General features: G+C 42.4%; 1 protein-coding gene across 2 annotated transcripts in view; it reads right to left on the bottom strand.

Annotated features, from left to right (window-relative positions):
* The window catches only part of GUCY1B1 (guanylate cyclase 1 soluble subunit beta 1), a 60139-nt gene that overhangs the window by 24226 nt on the left and 17655 nt on the right, over positions 1-18258 (bottom strand). The window contains exons 3-5 of one of the 2 annotated variants that reach the window (XM_066632394.1): positions 7836-7936; positions 6203-6321; positions 1568-1765 (exon numbers count right to left, since the gene is read on the bottom strand). In XM_066632394.1, coding sequence (XP_066488491.1) covers positions 1568-1765; positions 6203-6321; positions 7836-7936 — 418 coding nt within the window. Of the gene's footprint in view, positions 1-1567; positions 1766-2628; positions 2760-6202; positions 6322-7835; positions 7937-18258 lie in introns of those variants that run through there. The other variant, XM_066632395.1, reaches the window with a different exon arrangement.

Below are 18258 nucleotides of genomic sequence, written 5' to 3'. Positions count from 1 at the left end.
AAGTCTTTTGGTGTGTTCCAGTCCACTATGGAACAGAGATGAGCAAATCCAGCATGGCTTGACTCAAGTCAAGTCACAAGTCTTCGCCCCTTTAACATGACTCAAAAATGACCCAATTCGAAAACTTTTCGAGTTGCCCAGAGCATTTTGGGGACTCTAAAAGACCTGAGTCTCAAGTCTTTTCTGTTAAGTCAGCCTTGGCATCACGGAAAAAAAGGAGCTGCTGCTGGCGTGTGTGTCGGAGTTCTCTTTCACTGTTCACATCACAACCACAGGTGGACCTACAAGGAGAGAGGGAGGACACATCCCAGCTTGGCAAGGCAGGAGGGGACAGGAGGCAAGCCCACAGGTAAGCCCCTATGAACTTTCATAGGGGAGGTGCATGACCTCCATCAGGCAGGCTGAATCAATGGAGGCTAGAGACACAACACACTGCTCAGACACACAGTGACTGACAGTTACAGGCAGCCTGGCATTTCTGGAAGGGGCCTGTGCCACCCAGTTTTCTGAATGTCAAGGCGGCAGGCTCAGCAGGGTCTGAGAGAAAGGCAGTCTGTCATTTCCTAAGGACAGAAGGAGTGTGCTCCGATAGAAATGCAGTGAGTGGATGAGAACGAGGGGCCTGGAGGTCAGGCAATTGGCCAGCAGTCTGCCACCAGCAGTGAGCAGGGGAAGGGTGGTGGCAGGGGCAGGGACAACGAAGGACTCAGACGGCCCAGTGGTCTGAGACATCGGCAGCGGCAGTTCCCAGCAGGGTCCCTGTCATACATACAGGCAGCCTGTCATTTCTGGAAGACAGGAGGGTGTTCCTTATGGCACAGCAGGCCGGGCCCAATATACAGGCAGCCTTTCATTTCTGGAAGATAGTAGGGGTGTGCTCTGATAAGATACAAAGGGTCAATGTGGGGAGATGATGAGGATGGTCCAAGGCCAGTGAGCCTCTGCCACCAGCACAGGGCAGTATATGGGTGACATGCTGTTTCCTCTGTGTCATAACTGTGGGACACTGATGGTGTGCAGGTTGAACTGTTGTCTCTGAGGCACTGGCAGTGATGCTTCCCAACATATAGGCAGCCTGTCTTTCCGGAACACAGGAGGGGTGTGCTGCGTCAGTAGCCCTAAACTTGAATGTCTTTGACACGCATGACCTGAGTCAGCATGAATCAGTAAAAATCCTGTGTTTTCGCGACTGACTTGAGTCACTTAACTCAAGTTCCCATTCCTGCTATGGAAACTAGGAAAATAGCATCTCAGGTAGGAAAGCTCTACATTATGAGCTGAAATAACTAAGCACAAACAATTGGTTGTCCTTAATAAAGAATAACATTGCTACAAAACAAGCTAGCTCTAGAAATTTTCACTGACACTACTGCTCTATTATTACAGTAAAAAAGAGGAATTATTGTGTCTTTTTGTGGATAAGAATAGAAGACCACAGCTTGGGAATGTGATGTTAATTTTTTACAGTGAAACTCCCTTTGGAAAGAATATTTTAAGATAAATGGTATTAAAATAGAACAGTGTCATGACAACCTTTGATGAAACTGTACAGTATTTTAAAATTTACCTTCATATCTATTTCTGTGCCATGGATTTGCTGAGCAACTGTTTTGATGATTCCAATTACGATGTCTTGTAGCCCTTCTCTCTCTGAATAGTAATGCAGAATAAGTCCCTTCCCCTTTTCTGCATCAGTGCACCTAAAAGAAGGGGCACGCATACCCGGGTATATCGTAGCTAGATGGTCATGCAGAGCATCAAGGTTCTGAAAGGGAATTGTTGAACAACAGGAAACAGAATCTAATTTACCAGCATTTCCACTAAAAAATCTATGCCTATAAAGACAGCAAATCAGGTTGAGTCTCAAGGGTTATTCACAAGGGTTCTGTTCCCAGAAGTCAAAAATTACATTAAAGCAAATCTATTTAAAAAAAACAATGTCCCTTTGCTCAATGATTTAAAGACAGCCTTGCTGACCTTTGTGATGTAAGACAGAGGCATTAGGCAGACAATCCATTAATCAGGCTCTCTCCAGGTGCTTAGAAAGGCTTCACTCTGAGCCAGCAACCCCTCCCTTCTCCCAGAGCGAAGCACTGGGAAGAAATGCACAGTGATTATCTTTCTTTCACATGCTCAGGGGGAAGGGAGGGGTCACTTGCCTTGGAGTGAAGCTGTTCTAAATGCCTGGAGAGAGAATGATTGATTGTCAGCTGGCTGCCCTCTCTCACATTAAGCAAGCTATTGTTAAACTACCTTTTTTTAATTTAAAGGGCCCTTCTCATCACTTTGAGATAAAACCAGAAGTTTAAAAATCCATGGATAATTAGGTTATACCTGTACTTTGGTTCCCCAAATAGGTCTAGTGCCTATAACATTTTTTGCATTGATAAGTGTAGTCCAGTTCAGTTGCATGGATAAGTGTAGTCTAAAATGAAGAGTGGGGTGATTAATCCAGATATGGAAAGGAAGCAAATTTTTTTTTAGATCAACATTGGTTTGTTTATGTATTAATTCTTACATATTCATTTTACTATTTTACCGGTAGGAGAAAAACCCGGAAACTCATAACCACCTAAAGAGAATCTGTAGCAAATTCTACTTTCCATCCACTGAGTCATACAATACTACCTTTCCCCCTTTTTCTTCGGCATTTTCCACTGCCAATTTTTAGTGGTTGTTTGGATGAAGTTTATTCAGTATACCAAGGAATGAAGATATTGTATCTGGCCACGTTGTATTATGCTTCCTTGCATAACATCTGCAGATCCTCCAGCTTTGGAAATCATTTGAACTTTACCTCCTGTGAGCTACAAAAAGCCTTGGCAGCTGCATCTTCTCTTGGGAAGTCTCCAAAAGAAACAAGTATTTTGTAAATTAATTTCTTAGGCTGAATTTAACCTATAATTTCCTTTTCCATTTATCTATTTGAAATTTACATTGTGGAGTAATTGGGGGAAAAGGGAGGACAGCATTTCAAATAGACTCTGGAAGACTGTTCCTTAGGACCAAAATTGCAGGAGACTTATGATTGGGTCTCCTTTTAAAAAAACAAACTAAAAAACAGCAATGTTTCAGCAGAAGAATGGCATGGGAAAGGATCTGTTTAACCCTCCTGATATCTGTGTCCATTCAAAATCACAACCCTCTAGCTACTTTTCTCCATGCATGAAAGAAAAGAGATCCTCTATCTTTAACGGATTCAAAAAACTGAGATTCCCCTATCTTTAATGGATACAAAACCAGCTTGATAGTGCCATTATGAGTAGGAAAATTGCAGGAAGGAATGGCCTAAAGCAGCCCCCCAAAACCTTGAAACAATATGTCCTCCCTGAACAAAGAAGCAAAAATAAATACATTGAAAATGATGAAAAAATAATGTAAGTTCACATCCAGGCAGAATCATACCCAGAATCCCATTCCAAGCCCATACAAGCCCTTTTCAGGCATTGTAACACATGAGCAGGAACCATGTGGTGTGTGGAGGAAGCAAGAGTGCACTGGCAAGCCCTGCCCCTGCACTGACATGCTCCAAAGAACTTCCCCCACTCTCCCCAGGCAGGGCATTCATTTGCTCTTCATGGTGAAAGCAAGGGGCTTGTTAATGTGCTCTCTCCGTCTCTCCAGCATATGGAAGCTGCCCACATGTGAAGACGGCTGGAGTTGCTACCAAACCTAAAGGGCAGTGGTATAACTACAGGAGGAGTTGTGTGGGGTGGTAAGAATTGCAGGCATCGCAATGTGCAGTGTAAGTAGCCCCTCCTCTTGCCGTCAGAGCCATTTCATACAGCAACTGCAATGTGCAGGTGTGCCTACACGTTGCCATCACTGCCCAGAATGGCTCTGACAGTGAGTGGGGCGGGGGCTGCTTGCAGCATCTGCAGTATTTACTGTGCCAGGCACTCCACCCCTATCTACGCCACTGCTGAAGGGAACAATATTGAGAACAACTCCCCCCTCCCCCCAAATTCTGCAAAGATGACAGCCCAAGGATCCTAGCGTGTTTAAGATGTGATTGAAGCACACATAAGATAAGCTCAAAATATAAGCAGCTAGGCAGGTTGAGGGGCATACCTCTACACAATCCTTTTGAGTGCTAGGATGTGCTCAAGAACATACACTGTAGACAAATAAACTACTCCCTGAAGTATCTTAGACTAACCACCACTTTGTGTCTTATTGATTTTCTTTTGGTGGTTTTAACATAAGTACACCCTTGAGAGATCTCAGATTGCATTTTTCTAATAGCTCTGTCTCTCTTACTGCTTTGTATTGCCATTAGCAACACTTTCAGATGCATATTACTTAGAAAGAAAGAATGACAGCTTCAAAAAGACTATTGTTATTTGATTCTCTCTTTTTGAGCCTTTCCAACAAATGGTGCCTGGTTATGTCCTTAAAATAAGGGAGTATCCTTAAAACAACACATTTCCAAGAGAGGAACTTGCCCAGGGTTGAAAACAAGCAGTACACATAACTGCCGCAATTCTGGGGAGTCAAATATTTGTTTTGTTCAACTTTAGATCTCAACCAAGGTATGTGAATTGGAAGAAACTTCTTAATCTCTGTATCTATTTTTATACAATCCATAAAAATGGGATGTTTGCCAACTTGGCACCTTTGAGCAAGACTGTATTATATATCAGCAGTGTTTATCAGTATTTCCAGAAGAACACAAAATAATAAATTTTGTATAATTACAGCAACAGTCTTAGTTTCTTTGAAGTTTCTCATCAATAGGAATAAAGACAATCTCACTGATCCTCCCAACTTTGCCCTCTGCAAAGATTTACTTACAAAAAGAAATAATGCAAAATGAAAACTGGATTTTATATTAAATAGTTGCCTGACAGCTCAATCCTATCCAGGATTGGGCTATCCTATGGAGCCCATTACAATGGCAGAAGGGACTTCTGCTGTTGCAAAACAGCTGCCAGCAGAGCATGGGGAACTCCATCAGCAGGTATTTTGAGCACACACTGCTCAAAGTGCAGGAACCACAACTTTGCTGTGCTCACCGGCCCAGGTAAGACAGTGACGGGGATGGGGAGTGGGGATAGGGCAAAACTGGGTGGGGAGGAACAGGGGCAGGAGTACTGGATCAGTGGCAGTGGCACATGGTAGATCCTGTCCTCTCCATTTGGAGGCTCTCTGCCCCTTTCTTCACCTCTTCAACTACAGAGCCGGTACAGGTCTGAGGAGATCCACTGGTGAGAAGGAGGTTTATGGAAGGGTAAGGCAGTGGCAGACCTAGAGCTGGCTGAACAGGACAAGTGGCCCATGTGCTGACTTCACGTGACACTAGGACCGTGCAGGACGCCTTACTGAGGCGCCCAACATGAAACCGTATTTCCAGTTTTCCGGAGGTACAATTTAAAACTACAGGGAAAGCCTCAGAATGCTCCCCTGGTTGGTAGCATCGCACAAGGCTCGCTTGGTGAGTGTGGAGGGGCAAGATAGCATCAAGGTAGTATCGCACAAGTCGCACAAGCATTGCACAAGTCGTGCTTGGTGAGTGTGGAGGGGAGGGGCAGCATCACGCAGAGGGTGCCAGCATGGATCTTTGCCCCAGGCACAGGGCAGGCTGAGTTTGCTACTGGGGTAAGAGGCACAGCTGCATCAGTGGGGGGAGGGGGAAGGAGGATAGGACTGTGTTCGGAATTGGGTTCTGAACCAATCATGTGGTTTTAGTTCTACTGAAGTCAGTTGGTTTAGCATATGCAACTCAATGCACAACTGAGTCTTACATTTAGACTAGAGCAGAAATGCAAACTGGCGGCTTTTTCTGAACGATTGTGTTTCTTCTGTACTTAAATGGGAATTGTTTGAATAATTTATTTATAATTCAGGCCTGTGGATGGCCTGGAGCTGAGTGGAAGGGGTGGGACCAGGATCCAGCATTTATGACGGATCCTTACTCCGTTCATGGGCAACCAGGCACAGTACCAGGCTGTTTGGATCTGCGCCATCTCTTTAGGTGGCACAAATCCGAAGAGCCCCAATGGGGCTGCTGCCACGTTACCTGGGGTAAGGGAAATCAATTCCCCTTCCCCAGGTTGAGTCGAAGCCAGCCCCAACCCCATGCTGGATTCGGGGCAGGCCAGCCAGCATGCCTGTTACAGTACAGGTTAGGACTGAGCTGCCCACCTTTCATGTTAAAAATTACAATGAGTTCATTCACTGATCCTTGCAGTAGTTTACTCACCTGCAAAAATTCTCTAACATTTGAACCCAATACTCGTAAAATGGTATCATAACCAGATTCTTGGCAAAATACGAAAAACATCTTCCCAAACATCTGAAGGATTTCTCCAGCATTTAGGTCTACAGAAAACATGAAACATTTTAAATTATTTGAAGGCCATGACCTTGCTTCACCAATGAGTCAACAAATCACACTTAGTAATTATGATACTACAGCATGGGGGAAGGGGGAAGGGCTAGCAAAAAGATGACAAGCAATGGTCCAGTTGTATTTCCCTGAAGGATATAACAGTTTACAGACAATTCCTGAAATCTAGAGGGAGGTACAACCATTCTCAACAGATGCTGATGCCACAAAACAGCCAAACTGCTCTTAAAGTTTTTTACAAGTACTTAAAACTTATTAGAGATTTGACATAAGTTATTTTGCTGTTGTTGTTTAAAGGAAGATGTCCCTAATACATGTATGTCAATTTCCTCTAACTTTCACTTTAAAATGATCTATGTTTGTGACGAATCCCAAACAGCATTTTTAAAATCCGAGTATAAAGAACAGCGTGTAGGTTCTATGGAACAGATTTCAAGAAGGAAATAAAATATTTATTCATGGCCATCTGGATTTTTGACATAAAAAGGGAAAAAAAGCTTCTAAGCATGACTGAAAAATAAAACTCGTATATGAGAAACAAGAAAATCACAAATATCAAGGATTAAAGGTTGCAAACATTTAAATAAAACTAGAAAGCATACATAATATTTTTAAGCTCATGGCTCAAAACAATTTACAGGATTGGATCCTAAAATCCATAGGCCCTTCCTGAAGTTCAGAGGACCCCCAGGAATGGAGTGGTAGGGCATTGGGAGAACTGCAATGGGAAGGAGAAATTCCTGAAGCTCCTCTCACAGAATGCCCCTCTACCAGGTTTGAGGAACTTCCTCTTTTCACCTCCAACTCCCCACACCCTATCTCACCCTGGTCTCAAGGATCACCTAATTTGCATTAGTGGGTGTCACAAAATCACTGTATTTACGTGTGTTTCTATTCCTTTCTATATATTTTCAGTTCTGTGTATATTTTGTCTATTTCCCTATAGACAAGGGAAATTAAGCTTAAACTCAGCAGTACCAGCTCAACTGGATGCTATGTGGGGTGGGAAGTTCGCCGATGGGACACAGAACCTATGTCAAAACAAAATTTCTTTTTTTTCCCCCCTGCTGTTTGGCTGAGAAAACGTTCTGCTGTGAGGCTGTTTGAAGGTCCTTGACATAGCCATAGAAGGTTCCCCTTGCAGAGTTGTCACTCTCCACACACCCCCTTATTAAAGGGTCAGCCCTTCAATGAAGTGTCTTAACTAAGCGAGAATATGTTTCTTCCTTGCTGTTGCAGTAGACTGTTTTTAGAGCCCTGCATTGGTTCAGATGAGGAACCATTTCCAATGAGGAAAAACTCAGTTTTCTTTCCAAGCCCATCCAAGGCAAGCCTTGGAAAGCTCACTCACCACTACTTTATACATCATAATCTATAAACTGCCAGGTGTACTAATAACAAATCAGAAAACATGAGAGCCAAACTGTCTGAATTTCCATTTTTCCTAATTGTTTATCACTGCGGAAGGACAGTAAGATTTACTCACTAAGGACTTTGCTTGCAGCAGCAACCAAATCATATGTTTTAGAATCATCATAAATGATTCGGACTAGAAATTGCCCTTCTTCATCCAGCTGTGCTTCCTTCCTGAAACAAAGCACAATAAAATCAAAACAAAATGTTATGTATATTCAAAGTTACAAAAACCATATATCATTTGGAGTATGTCTAGTTTTTTGTGTGTTTTTTTTGTTTGTAAATTGAATCATCTAACTGATTACAGTGTCATCTTGGTGTATTTTGTGAAACCCCTGTACAATAGGTTTAAATAAAAGATGTCATTGTGTTGACTAGTTTATCAAGAGGACGTTTTGTTGTCAATAAATACCACAGATAGGATGAGCTGTATCAGTAGGGTAAATATAGACTGACTTTGGGGCTGAAATTACCTAGCATCTGATCACGCTAGGATTTATAAGGAGTTTTTGTATGAAACTTGGGTGTTCCTGTAATTTCACTACTTAGATCAGTGTTTCTCAACCAATGGTATGGGTACCAGTAGTGGTACTTGAGGTGGTGTCTGGTGATACTCACTGGTGGTACTCACAGGTCTGGTGGCACCCTGGAACCTGCTGCCCAGCACTGAGACCAGGAACACAACAAAACAGTGGTAGGAGGCTCCAAAGCATGCTTTTCCATGCTCAGTAAAGCCCCCCCCCCATCCACTCGGAGCCTCTTACTGATGTTTGTTCCATTGCTTCTGGCCCCCCAACCCAGAAGTAACTGGCAATTATGTCACTGCCACTTACTTCCAGTGGTACTTCAAATAGCTGGACTATGTGAAGTGGCACAGCGGAGGATAAGCATTGAGAAACACTGGCTTAGATAAAATTTAAACAACCATGAGGTGATAAAACCATTTGTATATTTTCACATAGATGTGCCATTATTGTAAACCAAAGGTAAGTATCATTGAAGAAACATCCAGAAATCTTGAGAACCATGTGAGATAAGTTCATAGAATTCCATTTTTCTTGGATTCATTCACCAGACAGAATCCTCCTGGTTGTTCCCCCTTCACGTTGGCAATTAATGTGAAGTGGGAAAGGCTAAGTAGGCCCCTCTGGTGGCACAAAGAACACATCAGTTGTGGGCTGCCCTGATGGTGCCTTTGCAGATGGAAGGGCAGGAGTGTTCTCTCATCCCTAGTAGCTACAGAACAATCCAGCAAGCACACCAAGACACCTCTGTTGACAATGAGGGCAAACCCTCAGTTCAACCCCATTGGGACCTAGTGGTTGGTTAAGAGATCCCTTGGACTAGGTAGGCTTAAATAATGCAGGTTTTGGTTGCTTGGGTTTGGGAAAACAGGCAAGACTCATTTGGGATGTCTGTTGCTGAAAGAAAAAAGCAGTCCAATTCCTCTGAGGGCTTTTTGAAAGGATTACAAAGCTTTTAAAGGATTGCTACTAGCAGCACAAAGTCTAAATCCTGCAGCAAGAGTAACATAATTAGTCCACACCCAACTGACAGCAAGTGGCCTCTCCGTAGGAGGAAGGTCACATTATAGGAGAACAGCTAGTTGCTGCATTTTATTATATTATTCAAGTATTACTGCAGCACTGGAAGGCCTGCATTGAGGACTCAACCTGCTGAAGGAAAAACAAGAGCGAGGGAAAGTGTATCTTGAAATGCCAGTACATTCTTGTAAGTATACCTTTCCTTCTGCCCTCTTTTATTTTTTGAAGGGCTACACGAGTACTCTCATGCTAAAGTGCTATAGCAGAGGAACACTGTGCATTTTAAATGCTTTTTTAAAATAAGCAATAAAATAAAACAATTTGCAAGTTCACAAAATGCCAGTGTATTGCACGTGTGGGAAGACAGTAGTTTCACTCATCACTTATTACGTCCCGAAGAGGTAGCTTGGACAGTTGCTCATCCACATCCCACAATTGATATGTCAGCTTAGGAGTGGGGGAGAGAGGGGCTATATTTTGAGAGAGAGAGAGGAGTGAATTTTGGCAATATGAGATTTACCTAGAACAAAAGTGCTACGTCAAGAAGACATTTTACCTTTTCACACTTCTCCTTTAAGGGATAATTAAAGGGGTGTACTTGATTTGCTTTGATCAGAAATAATCTTTGTTAAAAGAAGAAGAAAAAATCAGGAGACTTTGTCCACTCTTGTATGTCATTCTCTTTAAAAAGCAAAACAAACTTAACAAAATAAATGATTGCAACAAATGTAGGTAATCATCAAACCAGCTATATTAGCAGAGCTCCGGCACCTGCGTCCACTGTTGGTTTTCCCCAATAAATCAAAACATACAAGTACTATGGCATGAAAAGGCAGGGCTTTATTTATGCAAACATTCGGGTCTGAGAGTGAGGCAGGACAGCAAGGAAACTTGCAAAACATGCCACTCCCAATGGAAAGGAATCAACGGCAATGACGGCCACTAGCACTTTTTTCCCTAAAACTGAAACATGTCGATTCATGTTGCATCCACTTAACATGCTCTCCTTTGGGTGGGATAAACAAATATGTTTCATCCATGAGTTTATGCAATTTGCATCTTTGCAGTACTCAAATACCATGGAATTCTCCAATGTTATGCATTGCATTGAAAAGTACTAGTCAAAATATGGCTTAGCCTTAAAAATGCCATGCGAGAGCTTTAGCTCAAAATGTGCGAGCACTTTAACTCAAAATGATGCTGTCCCCTGGGGATTTCTGGGGAGGGGGGATTTCTTTCTACAACAAGGCAATACCCTGGAAGGGAGCAGGCCAAAGGAGCCAAGCTGCCTTTGTTCCTGGAGGTAAGGACGGGATACTTGGAGAGAGAAGAGGCCCACAAAGTTAGCTGACTGGTCTGCACCAGCTCAGCAGCCTCGAAGGTGTTGAGGCAGGGAGAGAGAGACGCCAGAAAGGAAAGCTGGTTGTAGGGTGTTACTGATCCTTTGTGCTAACTGGTATAGTGGTTCTCAGTTAGAGGCTGGAATGGGGTGGTTTGTCACAGCACCCTCCACAGTCCAACAGCAAGGCAGGATGCACTGGCTAAGTGGAAAACAGACAACATGAGGTCTAAAGTCAAGGATTTTAATAGATGTTTACCCCACAGAATCCTGCGGGATTTTTAGGTGGGGTGACTCAATCAGGGAATCTCCTATTCCCAGTGGAGGACCCTTCCTAGGTTCTGCCTTTGTTTCCCAACCAGTTAAGGGTGCATTAGCTAGTTGGACAATCACGCAATTGCTCCTAGATTGAGCTTTATCATGGGGCTGACAAGGAACACTGGAGCTGTGAAATCTTTCCTTTGTTTTACATAAGTTGTTTTCCCAAACTCAGGGGTCCAGGGAGGTGGCTGTGGTCACAAGACATCAAATACACTGTTCCAGCAGGATTTGGAGCTGGAACATTTCATGTGAATGTTGGAGGCATGAAAACCCCATTTCCATTTAAGGAGTAAACAGATCTCTGTTCATACTTAAGTTCAAATTAAGGAAGTGGGTTAATGCATGATTTAATGCAGAGGTTCCCAAACTGGACATTGTGATGTGTTTCTGGGAACATCACAGGACCTGCGCTGGCCAAGCTGCTTGGCAATGCAAGTGGAATGCATAGCACTGGAGCACCTCAAGGTGGTCTGCAGCAACAGGCAGGGCTGTCTGTTGCAGAAGGACTCATCCGCCATCCCGGTTTTGTTTCTTTGCTTGTTTTTTGATGTTTTTGAGCATATTTTTTCCAGCATGACCTGGAAGTGCAGCTGACATCTGTGTGTCATGCATCATCAGTACTTACTTCCGGGTCCAGAGCTCGACTGGAGCATCACTGGCTGGGTTTGTTTGGGAAGCACTGGTTTAATGCAAAGTATGGGCTCCCTGGCCTGTGGATCTGTGGCTTCATCCCATCATTCCTGTAAAATACTGTAGCTTTAAATGTATCTAAGTGCTTTGACATTTCTCTTACAAAAAGAGTGTCATCCTGAGGGTTTATCTCCTAAAATTCAAAGTGACATCCAGATGCACAGTGGGGAAAATATGGCTAAACAAGTACTGTAACTATGTAACTATTTAAAAATAAAGCTAGTCACTTGAAGGGCTCATCCTGTTGAACATTTGCTTGTTTTCCTCCCTGTGCAGAAAACATACTCAAAGGTTACTGCTGATTTCCGTTGTTTGTTTGGCAATTATCAGACTCTGGATAAAGCAAAGATACATTAAAAATTTCCTTTATGCTTTTTTTTTTTTCCTTTAAAGGATGTCTCTGGGCTACACTATAATGCAAGTTATAAAATGTACAATATATTTTGAGATAACTGACAAAGAGATCCTTAATGTCTTTCCTGGCTCTTTTGTAATCAAAACATATCCCAGATTTAACATTTTCCATTTGGAAATAAGAGCATAACAATAGAGAGCATAACCTAGGTGAAGTTCAGCATTTTAAAGCGTCATTTATTGGCACAGAAGGGTTAAGTACAAGCCTACGTGCTCCTATGCATGTCTACTCAGAAGTGAGTCCAATTGGGTTCAATGGGACTAATGCCTAAGTAAGTATGGCCACAATCCTATCCACACTTTCCTGGGAGTAAGTCCTACTGAACACAATGGAACTTTCTTCTGAGTAGACATGCATAGGCTTGTGCCCTATGTCTAGGATTGCAACCTAACTGTCTGCCATTAAGCCACAGCAGTTAAGTGTATTTACTCACCTGGATCATGCCTTTAATGGGTAATTTCTACCCATTCTTCACCATTGTTGGATCTTTGCTCAAAAGCCCAATGCTATGCTACCTTAATTGTTTTGCTTCTTATCTATTTTCTTTTCTCTATCTTTTGCTCAAAATTTGGTAGTTAATTTTCAGAAATTTAATCCTACATACAGGTCCAGCCTATTTATACACCAATTTTTTATACAGGGATTTGACTCAACACAAATGATCCCTGCAAATGAGAAGGAATGTGCTGATCCCTGGAGAAGGGTAAAATGCATCCCTTTAAAATCAGTTTAATAAACTGAACAGTCCTTTAACAATAGCCTCCTTAATGAGAGAGAGAGAGAGAGAGCAGCTGGCTGACAATCCATCAATCCTTCTCTTCCCAGTGGACCCCTCCCTTCCCCCTGAACAAGTGAAAGAAAGGTGATCCCTTTGCATTGGTGAAGAAGGGGCTGAGTGTAAGCTCTTGGAAGAGAACTGATTGATGGATTGTCTTGTTAATGACTCTTATCTTACATCACAAAGGTCAGCAAGGCTGTTTTTAAATCAGCAGAGCAAAGAAACTTTGTTATTTAAATTGATTTGCTATAGGTTTCTTCACATCCACGTGAGTGCTTGGAACAGAACCCACCAGAATAATTAGTCTCAACCTGTATTGAGTTTTGGCAAGTCACTCTTGTTACTAAATGTAAAGAGCTAACTCCAATCTCTGGTACAGGAGATTTACATATGCAGGACACACCTTATGTCTGAAAGGAGAGACATGTGTCTGTTTGCAAATCAGTATACTGTACTTGCTTAACATCAAGTGTGCACCAGCTAGACTGCATTCTGCATTGTATTCCTGGTTGCTGTTTATCAGCCTTAAGCTAGTGTAGGGCCTAGGTCACACCAGTTCCCTAGGTCCCATTCATTTGATGGGGCACAGAGCCTCGCACAGCTTTAGGACCCTGTGGAAGCCTCTCTGAGGTTCCCGATGGGGTTGGAAACTGTGCTTCCAGTTTGCTGGAAGCACAGTTTAAAGCATTGGGGAACCTTCAGGAGGCTTCCCTGACATGTCCTGAGTTGCGTGAGGCACTGTGCACTCCAGGGAAGTGAGGGACGTGGATTTGCATGTGGGGGGCAGTGGCATCCCATGGGGGGTGCCATCGTGGACTTTTGCCCCGGGGCGCATGGCTGGGGAGGTCTGCCACTGGGTCACACACTAGTATTACTGCTGGTGCAACAGCTGTGTTGATACAGGAGCAACTTTGTTATTAGCACCAGAATCTGGCACTACCCCATACATTTTAAGTGGAAGTTGCAACCTTTACTTCCATACTGGAGCTGCAGCAGTGGAATGCAGCTGAACTGTGGGGAGCGCACCTTTACACAGGACTGTGTTTAAAGACCATCTAGAAACTTCAATTGGTCTGAAAATGCCACTTCCAGGTTGCTATCTGTTTACCAGGAAGGACTTAACTAAGCTTTGGCTTGTTCTTGTGAAAGCCATGTCCATGTAAGAAACTCATCTTTCTCAGACATAGGTCAGGTTTTCTACAAAGTGTTACAAGCCATTGCTTGAAATGATGAGATGCTGTCTAGGAAGAATGAAGTACAGCAGAATGGTTCTAATTAACTGATAAAGACCAAGGTCACAATGACAAAGTTTTCCATTCCAAAGTTTTCCAATAATCTTTCAGAAGCATCTAAGGGCTTCCTCTCTGCAAAGCTATTCACAACAAAGTGACAAATCCTTTCTTCCATGCAAGATCAGTTAATTTATGTCACTACAGAAAGAAAATTGAATCAAGGGGCAGTACTCCTACAGCAGAAAGGATATAAATGTCTTTCAGACTAGTAGAATTTAGTATGAACACCTTTCTTTGAAGACACCATGAGTCAAGAATACATCAGCACTCCTCCTTTACTTGGCCAGTGGAGAGTTCTAGAAGATCCACCAGCTGATCTGATAACACTCTAATAAATTATCATAATACATTAAATTACTTGGTCAAGAAGTACAAACTATATTATGTGTGTTAATTACTGCTCTTCGTCACAAGCTCCTTACACTGGCAATACCTCTGCCCTTCTCCTCTGTTATGCAGTTATTCTTACCAAGCAAACTAAGATCTTACTCCTTGAAAGCCGTTTCTTTGTCCTTTTTAAAAAAACTTCCATCACTATATAGCACTTTTAAATAATATTAATTATTGTTAATTCAGGTTGCAATCCTAACCATACTTTCCTGAGAGTAAGTCCCACTGAACAAAACAGGACTTACTTCTGAGCAGACCTGGTTAGGATTGTGCCCTCAAACAAATAAATCAATAAGAAACATTTGTTTGGCTTTTTATGTATCTTAAATCAGCTTGTAGGCTACTAAAATTCTTTTCACTGTAGTAGAGTGTAAATTCTAAAGTATGTTAAAAAGAAATGGTCCTTTGGTAAAAATACAACAGGCAAATGCAATGAAGATCTAATTCCAAATGTGCACTTTCTGTAAATGTAAACTAAGGTAAAATGTTAATTCTTTACATAAGAGGCCCCCAAGAAAAAAACATAAATCAGACCTTCATTTTAAGTAATCCCAAAAGATTTACAAGACTCCGCATTCATCTAAAAGGAAAAGCTGTGAGGGATACATTCATAAACGAATGACAACAAAAAATGCTAAACAGCTGCAATACTTCGAAAAATCTTTATAATTCTTAGGAAATGGAAATTCTGTTTGTATATGCAGCATTGCTCTGATCTCACATCATTCCAGTGAAGCATTTTATCTAATAAACGTGCTTCAATAAAAGCTTCTAATAAAAGCTTCAAGTGCTTTTGATCTATACTCATATACAGCGATACCTTGACTTTCATCCACTTGACTTTCACTTTGCTTTCAGCTGTTTTCAATTTTAACCACATTTCAAATCTCACCCACATGCTTTCCTCTTTCATCCGAATTCATCCAACCTTAGACAACCTCCATCAATATGCTTATGTTTATTTTTCTTTTCTTTTGTTTATTTAGGTTTTGTACATGTGCACAAGTGTTTCATAATTAGGTTAGTAACCTAACTGAATCAGTAACCAACTGAATGCAGATTTCCAGAGAATAGCAAGGAGAGATAGGAGTGCCTTCTTAAATGAGCAATGCAGAGAAATAGAGGAAAACAATAGAAGGGGAAAGACAAGAGATCTCTTCAAGAAAACTGAAGATATCAAAGGAACATTCCATGCAAAGATGGGCATGATAAAGGATGAGAATGGTAGGGACCTAACAGAAGAAGATTAAGAGATTAAGAAGAGGTGGCAAGGGTACCCAGAGGAACCTGCAAGGAAGATCTCAGGACCCAATTCTATCCACTCTTTCCTGAGAGTAAGCCTTATTGAACACAATGAGATTTACTTCTGAGTAGACATGTATAGAATTGGGCTGTTAATGTCGCTGATAACTACAATGGTGTGATCGCTGAACTTGAGCCAGACATCCGGGAGTGTGAAGTCAAGTGGGCCCTAGGAAGCATCACAAACAACAAAACTAGCGGATGTGACAGTAGTCCAGTTGAGCTCCTTAAAAGTTTAAAAGATGATGCTGTTAAAGTGCTACACTCAATCTGCCATCAAATTTGGGAAACTCAACCGTGGCCCCAGGATTGGAAAAGATCGGTTTACGTTCCAGATCGGTTTACGTTCCAATCCCAAAGAAAGGCAATGCCAAAGAATGTTCAAACCACCGCAAAATTGCACTTATTTCACATACTAGCAAGGTTATGCTCAAAATCCTTCGTGCTAGGCTTCAGCAGTATTTGGACAGAGAACTACCAGAAGTACAAGCTGGTTTTCAAAGAGGCAGAGGAACTAGAGACCAAATTGCCAACATTTACTGGATTATGGGGAAAACAAGGGAGTTCCAGAAAAGCATCTACTTCGGCTTCACTGACTATGCTAAAGCCTTTGATTGTGTGGATCACAACAAATGGTGGCAAGTTCTTAAAGAGATGGGAGTACCAAACCACCTTGTCTGTCTCCTGAGAAATCTGTATGCGGCTCAAGAGACAACAGTTAGAACTGGATATGGAACAACTGATTGGTTTAAAATAGGGAAAGGAGTACGACAAGTCTGTATACTGACATCCTGCTTATTTAAGTTATGCGAACTACATCATTTAACTATGTGAATTATGAGAAGGCTGGGCTGGATGAATCACAAGCCAGAGTTCAAATCGCAGGGAGAAAAATCAATAATCTCAGATATGCAGATGATACCACTCTAATGGTAGAAAGTGAGGAGGATCTAAAGAACCTCTTGATGAGGGTGAAAGAGGAAAGTGCAAAATATGGCTTGAAATATAACATTAAAAAAACTGAGATCATAGCATCCAGTCCCATCACCTCATGAAAAATAGAAGGGGAAGAAAGATGGAGACTGCAGTCATGCAACTGCAATGCAGCCCCAAGATAAGGGAACAAATGTTCCCCTACCTTGAGGAGCCCCCTGTGACTGCCTCCCCACCACAGGATGCAGTGCTTGACCCATTGGCATGACTGCACCTGCACTGGAAAATTGGATAGGATTGGGCCTTTCATGAAAAGCCGAGACATCACCTTGTTGACAAAGGTCCATATAGTCAAAGCGATAGTTTTCTCAGTAGTAATGTATGGCTGTGAGAGCTGGACCATAATGAGGGCTGAGTGCCAAAGAATAGATGCTTTTGAATTATGGTGTTGGAGAAGACTTTTGAGAGTCCCCTGAACTGCAAGGAGATCAAATAAGTCAATCCTACAGGAAATCAACCCTGACTGTTCTTTGGAAGGACAGGTGCTGAAGCTGAAGCTGAAATACTTTGGTCATCTCATGAGAAAGGAGAAATGGTGTTCCTGGGCAGGGGGAGGGTGGGCGGTGGGCAGCACCAGGGACGGGCAAGTGGGGAGCAGGAGGCAGGGCTGGGATCCAGCACTTATGCTGGATCCCAACCCCCGTTCCCAAGGAGTTCGGAGTGGCTTCAAGTCGCTCCACTCTCCTTGGACTTGCGCCACCTCCTGAGGTGGCGCAAGTCCAAGGAGACCCATAGGGGCAAAGGCGCCTTACCCAGAGATAAGGGGAAAAGTTTCCCCTTGCCTCTAGCTGAGCCGCTTTGGACCCTTATCCTGCGCTTGGTACAGCACAAGCATCTTGGCTTGCTTGTTCCAGCACAGGGCAGGATTGTGCCCTCATAAAGCTAAGCGGGTCCTGTGTGTCATTTTAAAAAGTGGGTCCCGGTGCTAAAAAGTCTGAAAACCACTGAACTAAACTACCATCTAAACTACTCAACCAATAAACTAAACTCCAAGCCTCTCTAACTCCTTTCCCCAGCTTCATTATAGATTTCATATCCAATTTAGGATTATTGTGTATTTTGTTCAAAAGCATGAAGGAATTCCTTTGCTACATCTGTGAAACTACTTTCTGACCTTTGACCATTCTGAATGGCAATCAACAATTAAGAGATAAATGTGATGAAGTATTGGAATGTTGATGCTAATTCTAGATCTTAACCACAGAGTATTAACATCAGTACGTGTGTGGTGACTGTCTTAATATGCTGGTTGGAAAGTAGCCTGGGGCAGCAATCTTGGGAAAACTCCCAACTGCAGCTGTGATCGGTTTTTCAGAAGGTTCAGGCAGCATAGTAGCAAGCTTTTAATGTCTACATATGGGAGGTTTTCTCTGAAAACAGCTTCCAAGCCAAACAAACAGAAATAGAAAAATAAAGTGATTTATCACGG

Source organism: Tiliqua scincoides, chromosome 6, assembly GCF_035046505.1.
Source record: "Tiliqua scincoides isolate rTilSci1 chromosome 6, rTilSci1.hap2, whole genome shotgun sequence".
In the NCBI taxonomy this organism is placed as follows: Eukaryota; Metazoa; Chordata; class Lepidosauria; order Squamata; family Scincidae; genus Tiliqua; species Tiliqua scincoides.
This window is presented reverse-complemented; position numbering and strand designations above follow the sequence as displayed.